Raw genomic sequence first — 12,883 nt, 5'->3', positions numbered from 1 at the left:
GTTGGTCTTGAATTCCTGAGCTCAAGCAGTCCACCCACCTCGGACTCCCAAAGTGCTAAGATTACAGGCGTGAGCCACTACACCTGGCCTATTTTGGTAGTTTCTACATTGTTCTTTTGTCTGAATTCTAAAACTTAGGCTTTCTTAGACTGTCTTTTGCTGTGTGGAATTACTTACTGTGTTTGCAAGTAATCAGAGTGAGAACAGTATGCCAAGGCTTAGCCCTGTCAGTAGGTAGAGAGAACTCAGTCTTCATAAATGGAGCTGCTGAACACAGAATTATCCAATAGATTTTTGGGTTTTTTTTTTTTTTTTGACACAGAGTCTTGCTCTGTCATGCAGGCTGATATGCAGTGGGGTAATCTCAGCTCACCACAACCTCTGCCTCCCTAGTTCAAGCCACTCTCCTGCCTCAGCCTCCCAAGTAGCTGGGAATAAAGGCACGTGCCACCACGCCCGGATAATTTTTGTATTTTTAGTAGAGACGGGGTTTCGCCACGTTGGACAGGCTGGTCTTGAACTCCTGACCTCGTGATCTGCCCACCTCAGCCTCCAAAAGTGCTGGTATTACAGGCATGAGCCACTGGCCCAGTGGTTTTTTTTTTTTTTTTTTTTTAAGACAGAGTCTCACTCTAGCCCAAGCCAGAGTGCAGTGGCATGATCTTGGCTCACTGCAACCTCTGTTTCCCGGGCTCAAGCGATTTTCATGCCTTAGCCTCTGAAGTAGCAGGGACTACAGGTGCACACCACCACACGCAGCTAACTTTTTGTATTTTTATTAGAGGCAGGGTTTTGCCATGTTGCCTAGGGTGGTCTCGGACTCCTGAGCTCAGGCAGTACGCCTACCTTGGCCTCCCAAAGTGCTGGGATTACAAACGTGAGCCACGGCGCACGGCCCCAATAGGTTTTATTAAGCAACTACTGTATCAGCAAATACCAATGATTCTCAAACTTTGTGACAAAAATCACCTGGATGGTATTTTAAAACAGATGACTGGGCCCTACCACCAGAAGCTGCTGATTCAGTACGTCTGGGGTGAAACCCAAGAATCCGCATTTCTAACAAGTTCCCAGGTGATACTGATGCTGATGTTCAGAACCAACTACACAACCACAATTTGAAGAGCAGTGGCTTAAAGAGGCCTTGCAAGGTAAATTCTGTGATCTCATAGTGTGGTATCTAGTGTTAACTAGGGCATAGAGACCAGGAGTTTTTTTTGTTTTTTGTTTGCTTTTTTTGAGACAGAGTCTCACTCTGTCACCCAGGCTGGAGTGCAGTGGTGCAATGCTCACTGCAACCTCCGCCTTTCGGGTTCAAGCAATTCTCTGCCTCAGCCTCCCAAGTAGCTGGGATTACAGGCGTGCACTACCACGCCTGGCTAATTTTGTATTTTTAGTAGAGATGGGGTTTTGCCATGTCTTGAACTTCTGACCTCAGGTGATCTTCCTGCCTCGGCCTCCCAAAGTGCTAGGATTATAGGCATGAGCCACTGCACCCGGCCCTCAAGTTAGGATTTTAAGCAAATGATGGAAGACTCAAGACACAAAACTACCTGAAGGGAGTGGCTCCCACATTTGTAGCATACCTTGTAGCTTACAGAGCAATTTCCCTTCATATGATTTTGCAGGTGGTGGGAAAACTCTCAGAGCAATTGTGGCCTGTGCTATATCACCCATTTACCAGAGGTGCTAGTACTAGTGCTCAAGATCAATCGATCGATCAATCAATCTATCTGTCTACCTACCTATCATCTATCATCCTTCAGTGCTATTAAAAGCACTCAGATCTTCTAACGTCTGGTCCAGTCTTTTACCCCATCACAGTGAGAAGCTGTGCACAGGGGTAACACGGGCAACGGAATTATATTAGGCAAACACAGAGATCCAAGTTTCTGAGGGTAGCAGGGAGGTTCAGCCTTGCAGTCACAAAGGCACCACTGAAAGGCACAAGTAATGGCAGGTGATGAGGCCTTACTTGGGGCAGTTTAGAGAGTACTTCCCACGTGTGGTGACGCGTACCACACACCCACCACCACCACTACCACAAATGACGTGCACCCTCCGCTGCTCCTGTCCTCAGGAACCTGGAAGCCCCCACCTGGTGTCCGAGGTGTGGCTCCCGCTTTAAGAGTGGGGCACCTCCTCTCCGGCCTCAAACCTACCCCAGCTCCCAGCAGGCTGCGGCACATCTGATGGCTGGAGACTAGAGCCCCTGGGTGGGGACTCCTTAAGGCTCCTCCCGGAAGCGTAGGGACCTCGCTGCCCACACGCCCCTCCCTTTCCTCCTCTGGCGTCCTGGGGTCTGAGGTGGGCGTGGCCTGGCCGGCTTTTGGTCCGGGGAGTCTCTCGCCAGCCGCAGCACACCCCTGTAAGTGGCGGCCAGGGCTGCGGTGGCAAACTGAGCTGTCAACTTCAGGTTGACAGTGGTGTGGCCACGACCGCAAGGGCTGTTGTTGCCGGGTGGACCTAACAGGGATGGGCCGCTGGGGCCGGCTGCTGGTGTGGTTCGGAGCTGTGGGTAAGTGCTGGCTGGCGGTCAGGGGACCGTCCAGCCAAAGGCACCTTCCTAGGCTTGTGGGTGGCCGGTCGCAACAGGCCAGGTGTCAGTGGTTCCTCCAGAGGCCTCGAACTCTCACAACCACGTTTCTCCGGTCCGTGCTTCTGGAGTGCGGGCGGAGAAGCGCCAAGTAGTGCGAATCCCAGAGTCTGGATCACGCAGCTTGGGAAGGAGGAACATTCTTTGGGGTCTCAGCACCGCCTTGGGGCGGGGCAACCAATCTAAGTCGAGGAAAGTATTGGAGAGGCTGCAGGACCAAATTCAGGGCGGCCCCTAAGTTATTCTCAGGGAAGGGCGGTCGAGGAGAGAAACTGGTAGAGCTATCAGCGAGCACCCTCGGGGCTTCTGCGACCGGAGTCGGGTAGTGGCTTCCAGGCTGAGAGGGGGGCTGGGCAGGGTGAGGGGTGTGGCCGCGACCGCAAAGCAGCTGTTGCGGGGTTCTTTCTTTTATTTCCTATTTCCACCCGCCTTAATGTCCTGCGCCTCTCCCAACACCTTTCAGGCGCCATTCTCTGCTCTAGCCCGGGGTCCCAGGAGCCTTTTCAGCCGTCCTCGCCCCTGCCGCTGGCAAGTCCCGGCCCCTGGGACCCGAAAGTCAGCGCCCCGCCTAGCATCTTGGAGCCAGCCTCCCAGCTAAATTCTCCGGGTGAGCTTTAGGCGCCTCCTTCCTCTTCCACTCACCATACTAGACCCCTCTGGCCAAGCCAGGGGCTCGACGACCCTTGCCTGACTCCTTGCTCTCAGGCACCGAGGGGTCCTGGCTGTTTTCCACCTGCGGGGCCAGCGGCCGGCATGGGCCCACACAGACACAATGTGATGGGGCGTACGCGGGGACCAGCGTGGTGGTGACTGTGGGGGCCGCCGGGCAGCTGAGAGGCGTGCAGCTGTGGCGCGTGCCAGGCCCTGGCCAGTATCTGTAAGTGCGGGGAGGGGGTAGGGTGAGCAGTGACCTGCTAGTTGGAGGTTTCACCGTCAGGGGAACGAAGGCCACTTGCGCACCGCCTTGTGTCTCGTAGTATTCCGCAGAGAAGTCCATTTTGAGTGCCCTTCAAAGTGGCAATAGTCGCCACCGAGTTAGCCCTGACTCGGACCCTCTTACACCGAGCCGAAGGCCCCCAACCAGGGCGGCGCGAAGGGGTACTTGAGCCTCCTCACATTTCCACGAACCCTCCTGAAATAAGTGTAATATCTGAACTTTTGGTGTGCAAACCTGCCCTTCCCATCCCGTCAGAGTCGATTGCAGCCTCCAAGTCCCTCAGATAAAAAATAATTCTGGAGCCTCCTCTGTTGCCAACTACTGTTAGCACCGAGGACCGGGGACTCACCGCCCTCTCCCCGCAGGATCTCAGCCTACGGAGCCGCGGGCGGCAAAGGCGCCAAGAACCACCTGTCGCGGGCGCATGGCGTCTTCGTCTCAGCAATCTTCTCCCTCGGTCTCGGGGAGTCGCTGTACATCCTGGTGGGGCAGCAGGGAGAGGATGCCTGTCCCGGAGTGAGCGCAGCCAGTGGGGACGGGGCGGCGCCGGCGTCGGCGCCGCGGGGCGAGGGCTGCCTGGGGGCCTGGGGAGCGTGCTTTCCTCGGTGCCGGGTCACCAGCACAGCGAGGGGATGCTCCCGGGCCCCGCCGATTCCCGCCCCCGCTGCCCGCAGGGTAGCCTGGAGAGCCAGCTCGTCTGCCTCGGGGAGTCTCGAGCCGTTGAAGAGCACGCGGCGATGGATGGGAGCGAAGAGGTCCCAGGGTCGCGACGCTGGGCGGGAGGTGGCGGGGGTGGCGGGGGCGCCACCTACGTTTTCCGGGTACGTGCTCCCTTCAGCGCTCAGTGTAGGGGTCCTAATCCTCTCCCCAGGGGCGCGCACGCACCCGCGCTCCGTCGGTCCGTTGGGGTCCCGCTATCCCTGAGCTGGGCTGGGCTGGGGGCCCCTGCCCTTATCCGGGCCTCCGGGGCGGGAGCCCTCGCCCAGTGGCAGTGCCCCTGCACGGCTGGAGGGTGCGTCCTGGAACACGCCGCTGGCCCCACAGGTGCGCGCCGGAGAGCTGGAACCGCTGCTGGTGGCGGCCGGAGGCGGCGGTCGGGCCTACCTGAGGCCGCGGGACCGAGGCCGGACTCAGGCCGCCCCCGAGAAACTGGAGAACCGCTCGGAGGCGCCTGGAAGCGGCGGGAGAGGCGGGGCGGCAGGTGAGGGCGCGGGGCCGTGGGGAGAGACGGGCGTGCTCCCCGTGTGGCTGGCAACCTTCCTGCTGTCACTCTGCAGGTGGTGGGGGCGGCTGGACGTCGCGGGCTCCCTCTCCGCAGGCCGGCCGCTCACTGCAGGAGGGGGCCGAGGGCGGCCAGGGCTGCCCCGAGGCTTGGGCGACCCTTGGTTGGGCCGCGGCCGGCGGCTTCGGGGGCGGCGGCGGGGCCTGCACTGCGGGCGGAGGCGGCGGCGGCTATCGGGGTAGGTGCACCGTTGGAGAGGGCACCTGAGCAGGCCCGAGGGTGAGGTGATGTTAGAACCTCAGGACAGGCCGGAGCCCTCAGGAGGATAGGTGTGGGAGAGGCATTAAGCCCTTCTCAGCAGCTCCAGGCAAAGCAGGAGCTCTTAGAAAAGGAGGTTAAATGCATTGCAAATCAGCATGCAGACAAGACTCCCTATATTTCCATTCAGTCCAGGATATTTTCCATCACAGCAGGTCCCTGCCTTGTTCTGTAGCAGTCGTCAGAATTTAGACCTGGCCAAGTGAGCAAGCCGAGCAGGAGGGCAGAAAGGCAGGATTGGGTTAAGTCAGTGGTCCTCAGTGTGGTCCAGGAACTGGTAATATCCACACAACCTAAGTTGTTCGAAATGCAAATTATCGGATGGGCCTGGTGGCTCACGCCTGTAATCCCAGCACTCTGGGAGGCCAATGCAGGTGGATCACCTGAGGTCACCAGTTCCAGACAAGTCTGGCCAACCTGGTGAAACCCTGTCTCTACTAAAAATACAAAAATTAGCCTGGCATGGTGGCGGGAGCCTGTAATCCCAGCTACTTTGGAGGCTGAGGCAGGAGAATCACTTGAACCTGGGAGGCAGAAGTTACAGTGAGCTGAGAACTCCATTGCACTTCAGCCTGGGCAACAAGAGGGAAATTCTGTCTCAAAAATTTAAAAAAAAAAAAAAAATGCAAATTATCCTGGGAGTTGGGGGAAGGTTGGGGAGATGCTGGTCAAAAAAGTGCAAAATGGCAGTCAGATAGGAGGAATACCTTCCAGAATCTACTGTACTACATGGTGGCTGTAGTTAATGATGATGTATTCTTGAAAATTGCTAAGAGAGGCCGGGCGCGGTGGCTCACACCTGTAATCCCAACACTTTGGGAGGCGGAGGCGGGTGAATCTTTAGGTCAGGAGTTCGAGACCTGCCTGGCTGATATGGTGAAACCCCTGTCTATACTAAAAATACAAAAATTAGCCGGGCATGGTGGCGTACGCCTGTAGTCCCAGCTACTCGGGAGGCTGAGGCAGGAAACTCGCTTGAGCCTGGGAGGTGGAAGTTGCAGTGAGCCAAGATTGCACCACTGCGCTCCAGCCTGGGTGACAGAGCAAGACTCTGTCTCAAAAAAAAAAAAGGAAAAGAAAATTGGTAAGAGAGTAGATTATAGGTGATCTTACCACAGAAAATAAGTATGTGGGGTAGTGCATATATTGGTTTGAATTAGCCATTGCACAATGTTTACATATTTCAAAACATCATGTTGTATACAATAAATATATGAATTTTTTTTTGAGATGGAGTCTGGCTCTGTCACCCAGGCTGGAGTGCAGTGGTACAGTCTTGGCTTACTGCAACCTCTGCCTCCTGAGTTCAAGCAATTCTCCTGCCTCAACCTCCTGAGTAGCTGGGATTACAGGCATGCACCACCATGCCCGGCTAATTTTTGTACTTTTAGTAGAGATGGGGTTTCACCATGTTGGTCAGGCTGGTCTTGGTCTCCTGACCTGATGATCTGCCCGTGTCAGCCTCCTAAAGTGCTGGGATTATAGGTGTGAGCCACTGCACCTGGCCCTGAATTTTTATTTTTAATTAAAAGTTAATTTTTAAAAAGAAATGCGAATTCTCAGCCCTTCTCTAACATACTGAATCAGAAACTCTAGGGGACAGTCCCAGTCATCTGTGTTTTGATCAGTTCTCAAGTCTGGAAATGACTAGTGTAAATGCCTTTGTGCCTGTCCGGGCTGTTCTGTTCATACGTACGCACATCATCTATATTCCCACAGAAAGGGACTGTGAGGACATGGGACAGGAGGGGCTCAGGCAGGCAGGAGGCGTCACAGCCAGCCTGAGCTAGGCCTTCAGTCTCCAGCTGATTACCCCCTCCTCACCTCCTTCACTCCCACTTGTGAACAGACAGCACTTGCATCATGGTGCTGGAGAAGAGAAGGCCACACTGGGATTTCCACTGGGAGATTCCAGCTTCTCCCCCATCCCCCATTTTTGCAGTCAAACCCTCCATCACTCTCCACTTCCAGGGGGTGATGCTTCAGAGACTGACAACCTCTGGGCTGATGGAGAAGATGGAGTATCCTTCATACACCCCAGCAGCGAGCTCTATCTGCAGCCTCTGGCAGGTATTGGCCCCAACCCCACCTCTCAGCCTGGCCTGGACGTCTTCCTCAATCCCTGAGCCCGCTCCTGCACTGCACTGAAGGGTTACCTGCACCCTGAATAACCTTTCATAGCACAGGATTCTTGCATAGCACAGGGTCATTGGAAAAGTGGGCTGTCATCGCGCCATTGCACTCCAGCCTGGGCAACAAGAGCAAACCTCTGTCTTAAAAAAAAGTGGGCTGTCAGTTGTGCTGGATGCCCATGCAGGGCATGCTGCGTGCTTGTCAAGTACCCCCTTGCTATGAATTCACTTCAAATGCCTGGGAGTGTACAGGCTTGACAGAAGTCCCCCAGCTTCTCTCACCGCCCTTGTAAGCTTGGTGCTGCTCTTTGCTCTAAAGTCCTGGACGAGAATTAACCATGTGGCTGGAAAAGGCATGTATTTATTTATTTTTATTTTTGAGACAGAGTCTCACTCTATCACCCAGGCTAGAGTGCAGTAGTGCGAGCTTGGGTCACTGCAACCTCCGGCTCCCAGGTTCAAGTGATTCTGCAGCCTCAGTCTCTGGAGTAGCTGGGATTGCAGGCATGCGCCACCACACCCGGCTAATTTTTGTATTTTTAGCAGAGGCGGGGTTGGCCAGGCTGGTCTTGAACTCCTGACCTCTGGTGATCCGCCCACCTCGGCCTCCCAAAATGCAGTGATTATAGGCGTGTGCCACCATACCCAGCCAAAGGCATGTATTTAATATGTCCCAGCCCCAGCCCCACCACACCATACCATATCAGTTCTTTTACTCACAGTCACCGAGAACCACGGAGAGGTAGAAATCCGAAGGCACCTCAACTGCAGTCACTGCCCTTTGAAAGACTGCCAGTGGCAGGCAGAGCTCCAGTTGGCTGAGTGCCTGTGCCCAGAAGGCATGGAGCTAGCTGTGGATAACGTCACCTGCATGGGTATGTCCTACCTTTGCCCAAGGTCTGGACACCTGGGGTCACAGACTGGGAGGAGCAGTAGGCCACTGGGAAAGACGGTATAGAGATTTGCTGCGTGCCAGGCCCTGTGGTGGGTGCGGGGCAGGGGACTGGAGATTCATGGGTGCACAGTGCCTTTCAGAGGCATGTCGTCCAGTGTGGGAGGCTGTTTAGATCTAGCTATGTAAATGTATATCTCAAGTGACGATTGTTGTGGGAGGTATAAAGTGCCTTAGGGGTGTTCGAGAGGGAGAGGTTGCTTTTGCCCAGGATAATGGGGGAAGGCTTCATGGAAAAATGAACACTTGAGCTGAGTCTTGAAGCGTGGGTAAAACTTGAGGGTAGAGGAACAGAGAAGACCTTCCCACTGGAGGTATCTCTCTTTCTCCCTAGACCTGCCCAACGCCCCAGGCCCTCTGGTTCTGATGGTGGCTGTGGTGGCAACCTCGACACTGAGCCTCTTTCTGGTGTGTGGGGTCCTGATTCTGGGTACGAAGCATCTACCAGGCACAGCTGATTCAAGGCTGCTCCTCTCCAATGAGCTGGGGTGGGCTTCTGTGGGGTCCCGGGGCTGACTTCAAGACCACTCACCGCAGCAGAGCGGTGGTAGACACCTCTGGGACTCTAAGATAGGAAGGGGCTGGGGAGGCCCGGGGAAAACGTTTACCAGAATGAGCACCTGGAGGGGTGTCCTGGGCAGGTGGGGGAGGGAGACCTGATGGGCAGGCGGAGGGTGTGCCATTTTCTTCCCACCCCCAGTGAAGCAGAAGAAGTGGCAGGGCCTGCGGGAGACGAGGCTGCCGGGCCCTGAGCTTGAGCTGAGCAAGCTTCGAACCTCTGCCATCAGGACAGCCCCCAATCCCTATTATTGCCAGGTGGGGCTTGGCCCGGCCCAGTCCTGGCCTCTGCCCCCAGGTGTCACCGAGGTTTCCCCAGCCAATGTTACTCTGCTCAGGTGAGTCTTCTGCTTCCTCCTGAGAACCTGTGCAGTCTGAATCCCCACCTCTGATTCTCTCCCTGCTGTAGTGAATTAGAAATCCCAGAAAAAATCTGGCCCACATCCCTTGCGTATGCGAGAGGGAGGCCCTGAGAAGCTCCAGAAGGGCAAGGAACTTGCTCAAAGTCACCTCTCCGTCCCAGTTCTTAGAATATGATCTCGCAGCTGGGCGCGGTGGCTCACGCCTATAATCCCAGCACTTTGGGAGGTCGAGGCGGGCAGGTCACCTGAGGTCGGGGATTTGAGACCAGCCTGACCAACATGGAGAAACCCCATCTCTACTAAAAATACAAAATTAGCTGGGCGGGGTGGTGCATGCCTGTAATCCCAGCTATGTGGGAGGCTGAGGCAAGAGAGTCGCCTCAACCAGGGAGGCGGAGGTTGTGGTGAGCCGTGGTGAGCCGAGATCGCGCCATTGCACTCCAGTCAGGGTGACAGAGTGAGACTCTGTCTCAGTAAAAAAAAAATATGATCTCGCGCCTGTAATCTCAGCACTTTGGGAGGCCAAGGCGGGCAGATCACCTGAGGTCACAAGTTCGAGATCAGCCCGGCCAACATAGTGAAACCCTGTCTCTACTAAAAACACAAAAATTAGCCGGGTGTGGTGGCACGTGCCTGTAATCCCAGCTACTTGGGAGGCTGAGGCAGGAAGAATCACTTGAACCCAGGAGACAGAGGTTGTAGTGACCCGAGATTGCACCACTGCACTCTAGCCTGGGCGACAGAGCAAGACTTTGTCTTAAAAAAAAAAAAAAAAAAAAGAGGCCAGGCGCGGTGGCTCAAGCCTGTAATCCCAGCACTTTGGGAGGCCGAGACGGGCGGATCACGAGGTCAGGAGATCGAGACCATCCTGGCTAACACGGTGAAACCCCGTCTCTACTAAAAAATACAAAAAAAAAACTAGCCGGGCGAGGTGGCGGGCGCCTGTAGTCCCAGCTACTCCGGAGGCTGAGGCAGGAGAATAGTGTGAACCCGGGAGGCGGAGCTTGCAGTGAGCTGAGATCCGGCCACTGCACTCCAGCCTGGGTGACAGAGCAAGACTCCGTCTCAAAAAAAAAAGAAAAAAAAAAAGAGAGAGAGAATATGACTCTTGGAGCCCAGGGATCGCCTCCCTCCCAGGGCGTCTGCAGGGACACCAGGGAAATCCTCATCATGCACTCCCACCTTGACTCTGACCCGCACCTGCCCTCTCTTTTGCCTTGGCTCTATGCCAGTCAGCATCACCCTTGCAGGGCTTCTACTTGGGGACATGCCATGGTATGGAGAGAGTCTATATAGGGTCAGCTGGGCATATGGCAGGGGCAGGGGAGGTAAAGGGGATACTAGACTCTCTAGGACTCTTCTCCAGGCCGCCTGCCCATTTCCTTCCAACCTGTCTTCCTGCAGAGCCCTGGGCCATGGTGCCTTTGGGGAGGTGTATGAGGGACTGGTAATTGGCCTTCCTGGGGACTCCAGTCCCCTGCAGGTGGCTATCAAGGTGAGAGGAGTGGGACTTCTGGCTGGGGGTAGAAGAGCGGAACACCCTGAAGGGAAGGACAATGACTACAGCTAGGGTTAACCCCCCTCCCGATGTGTCCAGGGCAACTCAGAAACTGTGCCCCTTTCCTCCCCAGACCCTGCCAGAACTCTGCTCTCCTCAGGATGAGCTGGATTTCCTCATGGAGGCACTCATCATCAGGTGCATGTGGGACCAGGGGCAGGGCTGGAAGGCGGGAAGGGAAGGCTCAGGAACAGCTTCTCTTCACCCTGAGGCTGAGGTAGCAAGTCAGGGGACACAGAGGGCCTTTCCAGCTTTGTGGAGCCTAGAACATGGTTTCCATCTCCCTGCTGGTGACGGGGTATGTCCACCACCCCACTCAGCAAGTTTAGCCATCAGAACATTGTGCGGTGTGTGGGGCTCAGCCTCAGGGCCGCCCCTCGCCTCATTCTGCTGGAACTGATGTCTGGAGGGGACATGAAGAGTTTCCTGAGGCACAGTCGTCCACACCTGGTGAGACCCTTGTCTCAGCCCCCCAGGCCCCTCTAAAGACCCTGTCCATGTGTCTGAGACCTGCATGGACTGATGTCCCTCTGCCTGACCCAGGACCAGCCATCACCTCTGGTCATGCGGGACCTGCTGCAACTGGCCCAGGACATAGCCCAGGGCTGCCACTACCTGGAGGAAAATCACTTCATCCACAGGTTAGGAGCATTCCTGGCTCAGGGGACCCCCATCCCAACTCCCTCCCCAAGGAACAGCCCTTCCACACAGCTTTTAAGGAAATAGATCAGGAAGAGCAAGAACTTCTGAATTCTGGCAGTGATTTTTTTGCCTACTCTGTAGGGATATTGCTGCGCGGAACTGCCTGCTGAGCTGCACTGGGCCCAGCCGTGTGGCCAAGATTGGGGACTTCGGGATGGCACGAGATATCTACCGGTGTGGGATTTGGGGAGGTGGGAAGGCTCTTGCTCCAAGGGGGTTTTGCCTGCACCTTGGTGGTAAACAACTCATGATTCATCTCCTCCCTCCTATAGGGCCAGTTATTACCGCAGGGGGGACCGGGCCTTGCTCCCAGTCAAGTGGATGCCCCCAGAGGCCTTCCTGGAGGGCATCTTCACATCCAAGACAGATTCCTGGTGATAATACCCTTCCCCTTCCCCTTCTCCTATGTTCCACTCCCCTGAGGCTAATCCTGCCCTTTCCAGCCACCTCATGTGAGGGGAGGCTGCACCTGACGGGTCTCACTTGGTTCCCCCACTTGTGATGCAGGTCTTTTGGGGTGCTTCTCTGGGAGATCTTCTCACTGGGCTACATGCCCTATCCTGGGCGCACCAACCAGGAGGTGCTGGACTTCGTCGTTGCAGGGGGCCGGATGGACCCTCCTAGGGGCTGCCCAGGGCCTGTGTGAGTTGAGTGCTGCTTGGGAAGGGAGGTCCTTCACAACCATGGGTGGGCATGAACTCCTGCCTCTCCCCAGGTACCGCATCATGACCCAGTGTTGGCAGCACGAGCCTGAGCTCCGCCCCAGCTTTGCCAGCATCTTGGAGCGTCTTCAGTACTGCACTCAGGTGTGCCCCTGACCTAATCTGACATCCTGGTCTTGTGGGTCAGGAGGCGGGGCCAGAAAACTCTATGCCCCCGTGCTCCCTGACTCTTCCATTACAGGACCCTGATGTGCTGAATTCACCCCTGCCCATGGAGCTGGGGCCCACCCCAGAGGAGGAAGGGGCTTCTGGGCTGGGGAACAGATCTTTGGCGTGCCTAAGACCCCCACAGCCCCAGGAACTGAGTCCAGGGAAGTTGAAAAGCTGGGGAGGTAGCCCTCTTGGCCCCTGGCTTTCCTCTGGCCTCAAGCCCCTCAAATCCAGGGGCCTCCAACCTCAGAACCTTTGGAATCCCACCTATCGCTCCTAAGCCCCAAGGAGCCCTGAGGTTGAGGACTGAGGCACTGAGGGTCCCTCCCTGTACTCCTCAGGCTCCTGGGTGGCCTGTTATGCCAGCGGCCCCTGTTCCCTGAAGTCTGTGCTGTGTGTCTGGGCCTGTCTCGGGGCTGGCCTGGCAGCACTGCACTTGCCATGCTGGAAACCAGCCCAGGCCTCCCAGGGAAAGGCCCAGCCACTTCCAGCTTTTGATCTTTGGGCCAGAGGCCACCTTACACACACCCCAAGTGTCCATGGGGAGCACTGGATTGCCCTCCTACTATAAGCATCCTTCATCTGGGCAGAACCCCACCCTGCAGATGCTTCTAATAAAAAGCGCTTCTCATCTTCCAGCCATCTGAGTGGATGCCAGGGATACAGGAAGACGG

At 56.0% G+C, this 12,883-nt stretch overlaps 1 protein-coding gene across 1 annotated transcript; it reads left to right on the top strand.

Moving 5' to 3' along the window:
• Positions 1–1,413: 1,413 nt before the first annotated feature.
• Positions 1,414–12,842, top strand: LTK (leukocyte receptor tyrosine kinase). Its single transcript, XM_033190483.1, has 20 exons — positions 1,414–2,518; positions 3,060–3,203; positions 3,302–3,473; positions 3,899–4,049; positions 4,208–4,354; positions 4,578–4,734; positions 4,811–4,993; positions 7,045–7,143; positions 7,928–8,080; positions 8,492–8,587; positions 8,858–9,053; positions 10,482–10,572; positions 10,709–10,773; positions 10,956–11,085; positions 11,179–11,276; positions 11,419–11,511; positions 11,610–11,711; positions 11,845–11,979; positions 12,053–12,143; positions 12,241–12,842. Exons 1-20 carry the CDS (start codon positions 2,476–2,478, stop codon positions 12,487–12,489), a joined length of 2,595 nt encoding a protein of 864 aa, XP_033046374.1. The 5' UTR covers positions 1,414–2,475; the 3' UTR covers positions 12,490–12,842.
• Positions 12,843–12,883: the final 41 nt, after the last annotated feature.

The sequence above is a fragment of the Trachypithecus francoisi genome, unplaced genomic scaffold, assembly GCF_009764315.1.
Source record: "Trachypithecus francoisi isolate TF-2019V2 unplaced genomic scaffold, Tfra_2.0 Lachesis_group3, whole genome shotgun sequence".
NCBI classification, from domain to species: domain Eukaryota; kingdom Metazoa; phylum Chordata; class Mammalia; order Primates; family Cercopithecidae; genus Trachypithecus; species Trachypithecus francoisi.
This window is presented reverse-complemented; position numbering and strand designations above follow the sequence as displayed.

Coding starts and splice junctions, on each gene's coding strand:
- LTK (XM_033190483.1), top strand. CDS start 2,476: ATGGGCCGCTGGGGCCGGCTGCTGGTGTGGTTCGGAGCTGTGG. Junction 4,735..4,810: donor CGGGAGAGGCGGGGCGGCAG/GTGAGGGCGCGG, acceptor GTCACTCTGCAG/GTGGTGGGGGCGGCTGGACG. Junction 8,588..8,857: donor GTGTGGGGTCCTGATTCTGG/GTACGAAGCATC, acceptor TCCCACCCCCAG/TGAAGCAGAAGAAGTGGCAG.